This window comes from Gorilla gorilla, chromosome 8 (genome assembly GCF_029281585.2).
Source record: "Gorilla gorilla gorilla isolate KB3781 chromosome 8, NHGRI_mGorGor1-v2.1_pri, whole genome shotgun sequence".
Lineage (NCBI taxonomy): Eukaryota > Metazoa > Chordata > Mammalia > Primates > Hominidae > Gorilla > Gorilla gorilla.
Genome location: NC_073232.2, coordinates 120,301,774 through 120,317,493, shown reverse-complemented (window position 1 = coordinate 120,317,493; position 15,720 = coordinate 120,301,774). Strand labels below are relative to the sequence as shown.

The window sequence follows — 15,720 nt, the reverse complement described above, 5'->3', positions numbered from 1 at the left end:
AAGTGAACATCTGTTCGTTTTTATCTCAAAAGTAAATTTTATCTCCACACATTCGAAAGAAAACCAAGCAGCATTAGGGTCATAGTCAGAGAAGGATAGAGATCACCTAAGACTCCAAACCACTGTCATATTTTAATGACACAATAATACAACAAATTAGATAAGGTCCTAATTTGTTAAAGATGTTGAACAGCACTAACAGGACAACCTAGATGGCGATAAGATTGGCATCAGATTAAGATTGGCCTCACTGGGTGAAAAATGCAAAAGAGTATAAAGTTTTCTGTAAATATGTAAATCCAAGTACATATGTTTGAAAATTTCTCAGGTTACTTTTTCCCTGGCCTAGTCACAGAACACTGTAAATAAATCAGTGCTATCAGATTCTCATAGTTCCACCTCACTCTGCCAGTCAGTATTTCTGCAATAACTGTTTCCCTGGGAAATAGTAGGGTTCCCACCTTGGCAGTGGTTGATAGATGAAAATAAATTGTAGAGCCCGTCAAAATCCACTACTGCCTCCAGTTTACATCACCTTTTTGAGAGACCATGATCACAGAGAGGAAGGGTAGAGGGACCTGCTAACACTCCCCCTTTTCACATTGTCGTTTGATAATCCCTGGGGATAATACAGGGTATTCTGGACTCTGATTCATTTGATATTGGGAAATCAAGGTGGAAAACAAGAAATTGTTGTAGCAAGAGCATTTAGGGGACTGATACTGTTTGATATCCGTGCATCCCTTCCAAAGCCTAAGAATTCTCTCATTAGACAGAACCCCTAGAATTTAGGGGTGTCAGAGAAAGGTTGGTTCTCAGTCTATATCTCACACATTCCTCTATTCCTGTGACACAGGGCTGAAAGCAATGATGTTGCCATTCATCCTTTCACGTATTCATTATGGTCTACAGCTGAGAAGGGCTATTTGGGGTTTGCTTTGCCTGATGGTAGCAGAAGAAAACCAGGAGGCCTCTCTACAAAAGTTTGCAGTAAGGAGAAAGGTAAAATGTTAAGTCTAAAGAGAACCAAACAAATTACCTGGTCCAACCTTTTCATTCTACAAGTGGGAAAACTTGCAGAAAGTTGCTTAATTTTTCTGGATCTGAGGCACACAGTTCATTTATTATGATCATATGAAGAGAGCTCACGGATGCCATTATTAATAGTCCAAATCGTACAAGATGGCTAACAGTTTCTCTTAAAAGCCTGTTGGGTTTACATTTAAAATCTATGTCTACCAATATGAACCAGATTTGTGACCTTAGTTACATTTTAAATATTTGCAAACTGAGGGTGTGGAAAGTTAAATAATTTGCCTAGTATATAGAGTGTGCTCTGTGGATTTGATGGGTTCTCTACGTGCTTAGATAATGCTTAGATAAGAGATCATCTTGCAAAGCCCTTGGCACAATGTGTGACACCACAATACATGGTACTTGATGAAAGAGGGCTAATAACAACATTATGATAATTATTGCTATTATTACTTGTCCATTTTGTGCTGCTGTGGCATAATGCCACAGACTGGATAATTTATAAAGAACTTGAATATTTTCTCACAGTTCTGGAGACTGGGAAGAGCAACACAAAGATATTCAGTTGCTTGTTGAGAGCTGCTCTCTGCTTCCAAGGCGGCACCTTGTTGCTGCATTCTCCAATGGGAAGGAACGCTGGGTCCTCACATGACAGAAGGTGGAAAGGTAAGTGCACTGAATGCTGCATGAAGCCTCTTTTATAATCCCATTCTTGTGTCCTCATGACCCAATCACCCCTTAAATGCTTCACCTCTTAATATTATCACATTAGCAGCCCTTGAATTTTGAAGAAGACACATTCAAACCATAGCACTGCTACTATTACTAGCTTGGTGCAAAAGTAACTGTGGTTTTTACCATTGAAAGTATCACAGATGATAAATTCCTCTTCAAAAAGCTTTAGTTTCCTGTTCTTTGTTTTTCAAGACCAACTTCTTTGTACTTCCTTGTCTCCTAACTACCTGTTAAACAACACTTCTCGCCTTTGCTGTGCCCAGACAAGTCCAGACATGCCTTCCCGCCCAGTAACGGGCAGCCTCTACCTTCCCACCTAATTGACCCTATTCAATTTTAAACCTTAGCCAATCAGGTTAGCTTAGATTGTGCAGTGGGGAACAGACACAGCAGTAAGAACCAATTGCGTTACAAATAAAAACCCCTGCCCCATCCCGCTGGGCGTGCTCTTGTGATCATGACTGACACAGGCAGTACCCTTCTCCAGAAGTAAATTTGCCTTGCTGAGGAATTTTTTGCCTAAGTGCTGGTTTTCTTTGCACTGCCGAGCACTTGTTTCTAACAAAAGTAATACAAAAACACAATTACTTTTGCACCAGCCCAACACATAAAAATATCAGCTGCTCCTCTTCCGTGTCATCAACTTCCATCAATAAGCTGCTTTTAAAGTTCCTGCCTTGTATTTCCTTCCCCCACACACTTGGGTCATATTTCTTCAACACAGCGCCCTATCCTGAACTGCATTTTGCCTCTTTCTGAAGTCACTCCTGTGTGTGTCCCCATAATCAGCTACCAAGCCTCTGTATTTCCTTGTGCTTGCAATTTCTGGATGTTAGATGCTAAACTGCTGTCATGAGAAAGTGGCAAGTGAGAGTTTGCCACATTTAACCATTATAAATCTCACTCTACCAAAACAAACAAAGCATAGAGAAATGGTTTGAAGATCAAAAGGAATGTATATGTATATATAGGTGGTGTCGGTTCAAGTCAGAGGATTAAGTGAGTTAATGCTAAGGAAGTAATCAGCTTCAGTTAATGAGAGTGATTATCTAGGAAAATAGAACTGCACTATTGCTTGCCACATAAAACAGTACATTTATTATTTTTGGATGCTAACTACTTTAACAGAAATATCATTCATTTATACTGAGATGTTCCCCAAAGCTGCACTTTCATTAATGAAAATAAGACCCTTCTGGATTATCAGGTTGTTATCTTCCTATCCCTGGAACCCTTCTGAGGGTTTTCTGTTTGGGATCTAAGGGATTGCTGGGTGCTCACTTTCTGTGATGAGTTGCCTCTTGTAGTAATTTCATTTGCACCTCAGAAACAGGGTGGATGGCCTGAGGTGTGCCCCACGGCTGCCTTGGTGCCATCTTAAGATCTGACCTTGAAAGATTCTATAGAATAGGGAATCTTAGAGGTAAAAATCTTAGATTTGCAAAGCCAAAAGTAAAGCTGCATTATGTGGTGGGAAAGTCATTCAGCTCTTTACCTTCTCTTCCCTCCTTTTATAGTCAAACTGATTTACGGCATTTTCTTGACTTTATCTCCTGTCCCTTCCTCCTCAGTTGGCTCCAATTTGGCTCCTGTCCACTTCTCTACCAAAGAGCTCTCTTTAAAATTATTCATGGTCTCTCTGTAACTAAATGAAATAAATATTTTTTACCCTTTCTCTTACTTAACCTATCAACAGTATTTTTCCCCCAAGACTGAGATCTAGATCTTGCTGGAGAAGGCTCAGCTGTGGCTTACAATGCAGAAGTGGTTTTCTGAGATGCAGCACCAGAGACACTTGCTGAGAACCCTGGTAGAAATCTGTCCTCTGAGGTGCCAGGGAAATAGTCTGAGGCAGATGGCTTCATTCAGAAATAATTTCAAAGTTGCTTAGTAGCCTACCAGAGGAAGCTACTGGGGATATTGCTGACCCCCTTGTTTTGCAGAATGGCACTGCAAGAGTAGTCCACTGTAGGTACTTGGGAGAGGATGCTCAAGCTAGGGGTAAAAACTCTTTCCTCCTCCAGTTTTCATCCAGAGCCCTCTAATGACAAGCACATTAATCTAACTGGCAAATGATTACAGAATTCATCTACATTATTGAAGAACACGCAATAAAGGCAAGAAAGGGTGTATTTGGATGGGAAAAGCAACACGTTATTAAGAAACATGTTGACCTAGTCAACCCTACTGAGTTTGGGATTCTCTCAGTTGTCACACAGAAATTAGTATATAGAAATCTCAAAGGAACTGTAAACTTAATTTATTCAGGAATGAATACATGAACTTTCTCCTCAAATTGGTCCCTCTTCAGCTTCACTATCTGTTTTTTTGAAGTCAGAAACTTAGAAATAAACCTTAACATTTCCTTCTTGTTATATATCCAAAACACCATGAACTCTTGACTAATCTCTTAGCTCCTACTGAGATCTCTCCATCTAGGTTTCTATCTCCAGCCCTGGGTATAGAGCCTAGTGTGTAACAGGCAACCAATAAGAATTTGATGAATTAATAAAACTTTATATGGTAGACTAAATTATGCCCCCTCCAAGATAGATGTGTCTTATTCCCTAAAAACTGTGTGTATTACTGTAGAGGAAAGAGTTTGACTTTGCCTAGAGGAAAGTTTGGCCTCTGCCTTTGGCTTTTGGGAGATAATCTATTTCATACCTGCTAGGAGCATCTTCTTTCATGGCAGAAGCTGGGCCACAGCAGATCTTAGGGTAGAACTGTCCATACCTGACAGTCAAAAATTAGAGGCAGACCATGCAAGAAATTCCAGTCATGTGACTAAAGATGGGGACTTGGGGTCATGATATCAAATGATCTGAAGACTGAGTTTAACCCTATGGGCAATCACTCACTCATTCAATCAATCATACCTATGTAATGACACCAAAGCTTGGGTATCTGTGAATACCAAAATACTGGACACCAAAATTCTGGACATCAAAACTTGTGTGAGCTTGCCTAGTTGGCAATACTCCATGCATATTATTACCCATCAATGTCAGGATGGTATTGTGTCCTCAGGACAATAGAAACTTCCTATTTGGAAACTTGCCAGACTCTGCCCTGTGTGTCTTTTCCTTTGGCTGATTTTAATGGTATCCTTTCCCTGTAGTAATCCAAAACTGTGAGTATAATAGCCTTCAATAAATTATGTAAGTCTTTCTAGCCAATTGTTGAAACTGAAAGTTTCAACTTTTGGAGCTCCCCACCCCAAACTTGTAGTTGGTGTCATTCTGTGAGGATTATACTTTCAGACCTTATGGTTTGGCTAATTCTGGGCAGTTATATGGTGAAAAGGACATTTTAGATACGGTTAAGGATCTTGATCTGTGAAGATAATCCTGAAATATCCAGGGGGGTTCTAAGTTGAATTAAGTGTATCCTTATATGAATAAAGCAGAGGGAGATTTGATACATACCAAAAAGAAGGCAATGGGATCTCTCATTGTTGATTCTTTCTTGGCTCTTCATTTGGTATTCTGCTTACAGTCAGTCTCTTCCATGTGCTCTCTCTCCTTTTCCCTCCACCTTTGGTAACTCCACGTGACTTTGTGGAAAGCTCTCATTTCTCTCCTTAGGCTTGCCTATTCCTTTCTCACACTTTTTCTTTTGAGTTGCCAGTCTTGCTCATCCACCCTTTGAGTTTCCCAAGTTTTATTTAGAAAGTGAGTACAAATAAAACTGCTTCAGAGCTCAGGCAATGTAGGCGAGCTTTGCCTTTTGAAAAATTTTATAGCTGAGTGATAAATCAAAATTATTATGGAGTGTTGACAGACTGTTAACTAATGCATCACTGGGGATGTTTTCACAAGGATTGCTGAACATAGGAGAGTAAATGCTTAATGGCCTTCGTAGTTAAAATAAGTCAGCAAACAGCAACAATGCATAAGAGCTATGGTGGTTACATAGGAGGATAGGAGGTGGGAATTGGAATAAAGCTTGTCACTGAGAATAGACTGTCACCTGATCCAGAGTCAGGACTCCCAGAGTGGGGCAAGTACTTGGGGTCCAAGAAGGTAGGCAGCAAGAGGGCGTCTGGCAATTGGTCCCAGGACTAGGGCTTGTTAGCCAGAGAGCCAGTGGATCCTTCTCTTTTAGTAATCAGTTCCCGGTTTTCAGGTACTGGCTACTAGTACTAGAGTATAATCTTTCATTAAATAAACCAGGAAGGATTCAGTTACTAGTTTGGGGTATAGAGTAAGTGGTAGAGACTTCACCAAACAATTTACTGTCACTGCTAGGCACAAAGATATATTTCCCAGTCTCTCCACACTTCCACACAGTATGGGAGGAAATAGTTCATGCCACTTCCACTTTAGCCCATGAAGCCATCCCACACATCATGCATATCCTCCACTCTTTTTCTCCATTGGATGGTGTATTGGACACTTCTTTAAAGACAACAAATGGTAGAGGCATAAGATGGAAGGGGCTTGAGTCTCCACCACTTGCTCTCTCTTTCTCTCTCTCATTTATTTGCCCTTCAAGATCTAAACTCAACAAATACTCCCCAACTTTACCAAACATCTAAAGCAAAATAAATATCTGTAATTATCTGGAATATGACCACACTTAAAAAAATTAAACCAATTATAAAATACTTTTATAAACCCAAGTTTTAATTCTCCAATGCATATACAAGGCTTCTGAAAAATGAGACATAGGATGACTGCTTACTGCTCTTAGGGCCTAGCACAAAACAAGACATCAACCTCATAACTTCTGAATCCCTCTCAATGCATGACATTGAATAGATTTGGAGTTGAAATAAATGCAGACAAATTAAATTGGCATACAATGACATAAGCTTCTGCTCCAAGGATGAATGCCAATGTTAACTTTATCCCCTTATCCTCAGCTCTGGATTGTTTTCTCCCTCTATATAATTTATGTGTGAAATTTCTGAGGTTAAAAGGGGAGATTACAAAACTTGAAATAACCATAAAACTCACTTTCTTTGGTGAAAAGTTGCTTTGAGCTTCAATTCAGGGGAAAACACTCATGAAAAATAGTACTTCTGGCCTTCCCATTATTACTAGATCATCATCCTTATATATCTTACCATATTTGACCAACACCAGAGGGCTTTCATTGCCTGTTCTTTTCCAAATCCACTGGATGCAAGCCAGTCTCTTAATTGTGCACATGAGTGAATATGTAAGTGATGCCATGGGTTCTACACCATTCTGAGAAGCCATGAGTTAGTTCTTCAACCTTCTGAGAAGCAGTCATTGCATACACATTTTCCATAAAAAAACTGCCATAGTGCAATTAAAGGAGAAATAAATCTTACTGTCTTGATGACAGCCTGTGAAACTGAAACCATGTAATATAGACTTCTCTGAGAAAATAGAAACTTATATTCTTTGACAGTGTAATTATTATGCTCTGTCAAATTACTTTGCTTTTTTCGTAAAAATCACTTAATACTTCATGCAGAAATGACTTTTGCCATCAAATATCACTTTGGGGAAAGTTAATAATTTAGACACTTTTATATTTAAAAATTGCAAATCCAGTAGATACACGCGAAGCCATAACCAGGTTGTCCTCCCAGCCCGAAACTTTTGGGTGACTGCTTCTGCCTCAAAGTAAGGCTCCAGAGAGAACAATTGGGTTGCACATTAAGAAAACTCTGTTTGGTATTTGGAGGTCAGAGTGTCAATCACAATATCGGAAGTAGCTTAAGAGGGTCTTGTGACTTTTATTTAGAACAGAGACATTTTCTCTCTAGTAATAATTTTTGTCTTTTCCTTTATGACATTTTAACTGAAAGATCTCAGTTTTTCAAAGTCTGTAGTTTCCAAGCTGATGTTTACTGGTAAGCAAAATGCATTTTTATCTTTATGGCAGAAATTATAGTAATAATGATAATTTTATCTGGCATTTACTAAATGATTAATACACGCCTGACACTCATCTAGGTTTTTTTACATATATTATCTTACTTAATTTCTTTAACAACATGAGAAAGTTTATGTCATTATCCCATTTTATAGATGAGAAAATAGGAGTGCAGTGATATTAAATAACTTTGCCAAGGTGGTGAAATTAATGTGTCCCACTGCGAATTTGTATCCAGATGGTCTGAGTCAAAACCAACCATTGTAGTCAGCACACTTTACTGCTTTCCAATAATAGCTATTGAATGTGGAGTGTTTACTCTTGAGCACATTCCACTTTTTATTCTTTTTTTTTTAGATTGTAATTTAAGTTTTGGGATACACGTGCAGAACATGCAGGTTTGTTACATAGGTATACGCATGCCATGCTTGTTTGCTGCACCCATCAACCCATCATCTACATTAGGTATTTCTCCTAATGCTATCCCTCCCCTAGCCCTCCACCCCCTGAAAGGCCCTAGTGTGTGATGTTCCCCTCCCTGTGTCCATGTGTCCTCATTGTTCAACTCCCACTTATGAGTGAGAATATGCAGTGTTTGGTTTTCTGTTCCTGTGGTAGTTTGCTGAGAATGATGATTTCCAGCTTCATCCATGTGCCTGCAAAGGACATGAACTCATCCTTTTTTATGGCTGCATAGTATTACGTCGTGTGTATGTGCCACATTTTGTTTATCCAGTCTGTCATTGACAGGCATTTGGATTGGTTCCAAATCTTTGCTATTGTGAACAGTGCTGCAATAAACATATGTGTGCATGTGTCTTTATAGTAGGATGATTTATTCTACTATAAATAAATGTAAATAAATAATGGGACCCAGCAATCCAATTACTGGGTATATACCCAAAGGATTATAAATCATTCTACTATAAAGACACATTTTTTTCTATTTGAAACTTACAACAAATGAGATACAGTGCAAATCAAGATGCAGTGAGATACAGTGCAAGTTTATGTGTATTTCAACATCTAATATTCTAGTAGTATAAAGATAAATTTAAATTTATCTTTAAATTTTTGAATGCTAGATTGCTTATCTTAATGCCCTTTTTGGTGATCACTGTAGAATTGGAAGCATCCACTATCTAGGAGAGATATATAAATGAATAATTTGGCGGGTTTTTCAAGTGTATTTGTGGTGATTATATTGCATTTGGTTCTTGTATCTTCAGTAAAAGAAGCCTTGAAGCACTTCACGTAAGCATTTTAGTTAACTCTCTCCATACTCAGGACATAGGTATATCATTTCTATTAAGGCACAAATGTGGGAAGTACATCTGAGGCATTGAGGACAGATCCCTGGCCTCATGGGAGTGACTTAGGATTGATTATGGTGGAGTTGGGTCTATGAGAAGTTGAAGTCAGAAACAATACTCGAGAAACCCTAATGCCTAAAGTTCTCCCAGCAATAACTAACTTTCATAGAGTCCAGTGACCCTTTGATGATCAATTCATCAATACATTTTTATATAATAAAATATCCTGATTATTTTCCCTGTCCTCTTTTCTCGACTGGAATATAGGTCTGAAACAGAGGAGAAGTGTGGCGATGAATAGAGAGATTATCTCTTTTCTGAATGACCCTAAACATTTCAGTCAATCTCAAACCACTGCCAATAGACTCTTAGGCACCTTTAGTCAGAGTCACCATTTCTTTTGTTATCATAGGAGTCTGGCTAGTTGGTGACTTTAAAAATCATGCTACATTTTGAAGCTGTTTCTACCCAGTCTTCCTTCCTTCTGTCTCTCCTTTCACAGGTGTCAGATCTTCATTGTGGTTTGAAGGTTCTCTTCACCTACTCCCATTGTCTCTTTTTATCTTTCTCAGGTGTTTCCTCCAATAAATCCCTTACAAAACTCACCCCATGTTGGCATCTGCTTCTCAGAGGACCAAAACTAACTTATGTCAGCTCAGATACTTAAGTGATTACAACTGTCTCTTGAGCAATATTATCTTTTGTCCATAAATTACAGTTGGCATTTTTCTTTTAATGATATGCACCACATTATCTAATAATTAATTATGCACAGGCTAGCATCCATCACTCATTTAAAGCCTCGAAAAATGGAAACCACTGGGCCAATTAATGTGTTGTCCACCCTTCTTTTTCTAGCTATCTCCCACCAGTCAGCAATGAAGTAGTCTATACCCTTTCTTTTGTAGTTACACTCAGATCTATTTTGAGACACTGACACTTGCTAGGTGACTAAAAAAAAAAAAAAAAAAAAAAAAAATCCTTCTAAGCCTTAGTTCCTTGCTATCTGAAATATGGCATCAAGAGACTATAGTTAGTAATAACGTATTGCATACTTTAGGAAATCTTCAGTATTCTTATCCTCCCACACACATATATACAATGTGACTCTTTGAGGTGATAGATGTGTTAATTAGCTTGATCGTGGTAATAATTTTACAGTGTATACATATATCAAAACACCATGATGTACATCTTAAATACATTCTTACTTATCAATTATGCCTCAATAAAGCTGGGGGAAAATAATCGAATATGACAAACTATATAAAACACTTAACACTAATGATAGCAATTTTAAAGAGCTCAACAAATATCTGTTGCTGTTACTAATATTAAGACAGTTCTAGCTTTCAACAGACAGACCTTCAAAATCTCATAACTATAGAATTGTAAAGGTGGTTAAACTCTTCAGAAATCAGCTGGTGAAACTGAGGAGATGCAAACTCTTGATGACAAACTGAGAGTTGGTATCATGTGAAAGAAGTAGGAAGAATAAGCACCAGTTTTGTCTTAGTCCAGTCTTAACTCAGTGTTGCATAAATGTGTTAATGAGAATCCAGCCAAATCAGATTTCCCCTCAAAATTCATTATAAGCCCCTATTGAAAATGAGCATATAGACCTATAAAACCAATTCTAATTAGCCTTTTTATTCTTTGCTAATAAAACTTGAAACTTTCATTTGATCCAGTAAAACTCTTTATAACCTTTTTTTAAAAAAGGTCCTCCTTTAAAAGTCATTTTATATGTTCTAAGTAAAATAATTACTGACTTATAAAAAATGTATTCCTAATTCCACAATTACCTTTTTAAAAATTGCTATCTCAATAATGCTTAGTCTGAGATTTGTCTATGAAATAAATTACTTTATTTAATGTGTACTGTAATTTTCTCTCAAATAATTACTTAGGAATTGTAGAGAAAGTGATGTGGGCTGAGAAACTCTAGTGTATAATTTTGGACCTGATCTCCCTGGCACAAATTAGGCAATACTCAACATTGATTGCTATGAAATAAGGCTGAAGTCCATTGCTCAAGTGCTGGGAGGTGTGTGTGTGTGTGTGTGCGCATACATGTGTGCTCACATGTGCACGTTTGTGTGTGTGTACAATTTTGCTTGTCATCTGTCAATTGATACTTCGGTTGCCTCCACATTTTAGCTATGGTGAATAAGGGCGATATGAACATAAATGTAGAAACATCTCAAATATCTTTTTTAGATCCTATAGTCAATTATTTGGGGTATACACCCAGAAGTGGAATTATTAGATCATATGGTAATTCTAGTTTTAATTTTTTGAGGAAATTCCACACTGTTTCCTGCAGAAGCTGTACTATTTTACGTTCCAACCAATACTGCACAAGGATTCCCATTTCTCCAAATACTTGTCAAAACTTTGTATTTTATTTTGTTTATAGTAGCCATCCTAATGAGTTTAAAGTGATATCTTATTGTAGTTTTGATTAGCATTTCCTAATGATTAGTAACGCTGAACATCTTTTCATGTGCTTTTTGGCCATATGTGAATCTCTTTTAGAGAAATGTCTATTCGAGCTTTTTGCCCATTTTTGCACTCAGTTGTTGTTTTTGTGGTTGTGTTTTAGAGTTTTCTCTGTATTCTGGATATTAATCTTTTATCAGATATATAATTAGTAAATAGTTTCTCCCATTCAGAGGATTGTTTGTTTACTCTTTAGCTAGTATATTTTGATCCACATTTAAAAAAGCATTTCATGAAGGCCAATTTGTCTACTTTTTTTATTGTCATTATTGCCTGTATGTTTGGTGTCATATACAATAAATCATTGCCAAATCTAATGTAATGAAGCTTTTGGCCTATGTTTTTTAAAGATTTTTATAGTTTAAGGTCTTATATTTAGTTCATGAATGTATTTTGAGTTAATATTTGTATATGGTGTTAGGTAATTACAAAGAACCGAAAGTTTTTGTCCCCTCAAAATTTACATGTTGAAACCCTAAATCCCAATGTGAGAATATTTAGAAGAGAGGCCTTTTAGAAGTAATTAGGCCATGCCAGTGGAGGCCTCATGAATTAGTGTCTTTATTAAGAAGCAAACAAGCAAGGATCTAACAATTTCTCTTGTTATCATGTGTGGATATAATAACTTTGCAGCCTGCAACCTGAAAGAGGGCCCTCACCAGAAGCCGACCATGCTAGCAATTTGATCTCAGACTTCCAGCCTCCAGTAAAATGAGAAGTAAATTTATGTTGTCTATAAGCCACCCAGTTTGTGGCATTTTGTTGGAGCAGCTCAAACTGACTAAGACAGTAAGAGTCCAACTTCAGTCTCTTGAATTGAAATAATCAGCTTTCCCAGCACTATTTGTTGAAAAGACTGCTATATTCCTATGAAATGATCTTGACACTCTTGTTGAAAATCATGTGACCATACATGCAAGTGTTTTTTTTTTTTCTTGAATCACTAAATGTTTTGGTTACTATAGTACTGTAGCTTTAGAGTAACTTTTGAAATCAGGAAGTATGAGCCCTCGAGCTTTGTTCTCCTTTATCAAATTGTTTTAGCTAGTCAGAGTTCCTTGAGCTCTCATATGAACTCAAAAAGTTATTTTCTCTTTCTGCAAAAAATGTTATTTGGATTTTGATAGGAATTAGATTAAATCTCTAGATCACTTTGAATAGTATTGCCATCTTAACAACATTAGTCTCTCAATTCATGAGCATAAGATTTCTTGACATTTATTTATGTCTTCTTTAATTTCTTTAGTGTGCTTTGCATTTTCATCGTCTTCCTCATCTGTGTTAGGTTTACCTTTAAGTATTTTAATGGTATTATAAATGGAATTGTTGCCTTGATTTTTTTGGATTGTTCATGGTTAATGTATATAACTGCAAGTAATTTTTGTGTGTTGTTCTTGTTCCTACTATACATACTTTTGCTGAATTCATTTATTAGTTCTAATAGGTTTTTGCAAAATACTCATTTTATACATTTAAGATTATGTTATCTGTAAACAGAGATAAACTTACTTTTTTTTTTTTTTCAATTTTGAATGTCTTTTCTTTGTTTTTCTAACCTAATTCCTCTGGCTGGGACTTCCAGTACTATGTTGAATATAAGTGGCAAAAGAGGCATTCTTGCCTTGTCCCTGAACTTATAGGAAAAGCTTCCAGTCTTTCTCCATTGAACATGACGTTCACTGTGGGTTTTTCATATTTAGCTTTTATTATATTGAGGTAGTTTCCCTTTTTTACTAGTTTGTTGAGTATTTTCTATCATCAATCCGTGAGTTTTACTGAAATTTGTCAAACGCTTTTTATGCACCAATTGAGATGTCCATGTGAGGTTGTTTACTTTTATTCTGTTAATATGGTATATTACATTGATAGACTTACTTTTTATTGTTTAAAACTTTAATTTTAATTTTTGTGGGTATATAACAGGTGTATATATTTGTGGGGTACATGAAATGCTTCAATACAAGCATGTAATGTGTACTAATTACATCATGTAAAATGGGTATCCATCCCCTCAAGCATTTTTGTGTTATAAACAATCCAGTTATATTTTTTCATTACTTGAAATTTACAAGTTATTGACTATAGTTACCCTGTTGTGCTACCTAATACTAGGTCTTATTCATTCTTTCTAACTATTGTTTTGTACCCGTTAACCACCCCCACCTTTCCTCCAACCCCCACCCCCACATTGATTGGCTTACATATGCTGAACCTTCAGTACATTCTATGAATAAATTTGACTTGGTCATGGTATGTAATCCTTTCGATATGCTGCTGAATTTTGTTTTTGAATATTGCAACAATATTCATCAGGGATATTGGTGTGAGGTCTATTCTTGGAGTGTCTTTGTATGGCTGTGGTATCAGGGTAATGCTGCTCTCATAGAATCAGTTAGAAAGTGCTCAGTGGTTCGTGCCTGTAATCCCAGCACTTTGGGTGGCTGAGGCAGGCAGGTCAGTTGAGGTCAGGAGTTTGAGACCAGCCTGGACAACATGTCAAAAACCTGTCTCTACTAAAAATACAAAAATTAGCCCAGCATGGTGGCTTGCACTTACAGTCCCAGATACTTGGGAGGCTGAGGCAGGAGGATCACTTGATCCCAGGAGGTGCAGGTTGTAGTGAGCCGAGAGCACACTAATGCACTCCAGCCTGGGGAGTGGGAGTGAAACCCTGTCTGAAGAAAAAAAAAAAAAAGTATCCCTCCTCTTCAGAGTTTTGGAAAGTCTTGAGAAGGATTGGTGTTAATTCTTATTTAAATATTTGCAGAATTCACCCATGAAACTATCAGGTCCAGGGCTTTTTTTGCTGAATGATTTTCTATTACTAATTCTATATTTTTGCTATCTTTAGGGCTACTGAGGGTTTTTTAAATATCTTTGTGTTTTAGGTTAGGTAGGATTTGTGTTTTGAGGAGTTGGTCAGTTTCATCTAGGCTATCCAGTATGTTGGTATAAAATTATTCATTGTACTCTCTTTTAATCCTTTTTATTTCTGTAGCATTTTTAGTAATATTCACACTTTCATTTCTTTTTTTTAAGAGGAGTATACATGCGATTTTTTTTGCTAATCATTTCAGAAGTGGACAAAATGGTTATGTATAACTGGAGCCCTACATTCTAAGAAAATGAATTTGATTATATATATTTTCTTTTTAAATTATACTTTAAATTCTTGGATACATGTGCAGAACATGCAGGTTCGTTACATAGGTATATATGTGCCATGGTGGTTTGCTGCACCCATCAACCCATCATCTACATTAGGTATTTCTCCTAATGCTATACCTCCCTTAACCTCCCACCCCTGACAGGCCCCAGTGTGTGATGTTCCCCTCCCTGTGCCAATGTGTTCTCATTGCTCACCTCCCACTTAGAGTGAGAACATGCAGTGTTTGGTTTTCTGTTCCTGTGTTAGTTTGCTGAGAATGATGGTTTCCAGCTTCATCCATGTGCCTGCAAAGGACATGAACTCATCCTTTTATATGGCTGCATAGTATTCCATGGGGTATATGTGCCACATGTTCTTTATCCAGTCTATCATTGATGGCCACTTGTGTTGGTTTCAAGTCTTTGCTATTGTGAATAGTGCTGCAATAAACATACATCTGTATGTGTCTTCATAGTACAATGATTTATAATCCTTTGGGTATATATGGAACAATGGGATTACTGGGTCAAATGGTATTTTTGGTTCTAGATCCTTGAGGAATCACCACACTGTCTTCCACAATGGTTGAACAAATTTACACTCCCGGCCAGGCACAGTGGCTCATGCCTGTAATCCCAGCACTTTGGGAGGCTGAGGTGGGCAGATCACCTGAGGTCAGGAGTTCGAGATCAGCCTGGCCAACATGTTGAAACCTCGTCTGTACTAAAAATATGAAAATTAGCCTGGCGTGGTGGCACGTGCCTGTAACACCAGCTACTTGGGAGGCTGAGGCAGGGGAATTGCTTGAACCTGGGAGACGGAGGTTGCAATGAGTCGAGATCATGCCACTGTACTCCAGCCTGGGTGACAGAGCAAGACTCCGTCTCAAAAAACCAGTAATAAAATAATTTACACTGCCATCAACAGTGCAAAAGGGTTCCTAACTCACCATATCCTCTCCAGCATCTGTTGTTTCCTGACTTTTTAATGATCGCCATTCTAACTGGAGTGAGATGGTATCTCCTTGTGGTTTTGATTTGCATTTGTCTAATGACCAGTAATGATGAGTTTTTTTTCATACATTTGATGGCCACATAAATGTCTTCTTTTGAGAATTATCTGTTCATATCCTTT

General features: G+C 37.4%; 1 protein-coding gene across 1 annotated transcript in view; it reads left to right on the top strand.

The window, feature by feature from the left end:
* The window catches only part of LOC109028506 (uncharacterized), a 191,558-nt gene that overhangs the window by 27,310 nt on the left and 148,528 nt on the right, over window positions 1-15,720 (top strand). The window contains exons 3-4 of the mRNA XM_019034507.3: window positions 857-1,002; window positions 1,564-1,701. Of these exons, the coding sequence (XP_018890052.1) occupies window positions 857-1,002; window positions 1,564-1,701 (284 nt within the window). The remainder of the gene's footprint in view (window positions 1-856; window positions 1,003-1,563; window positions 1,702-15,720) is intronic.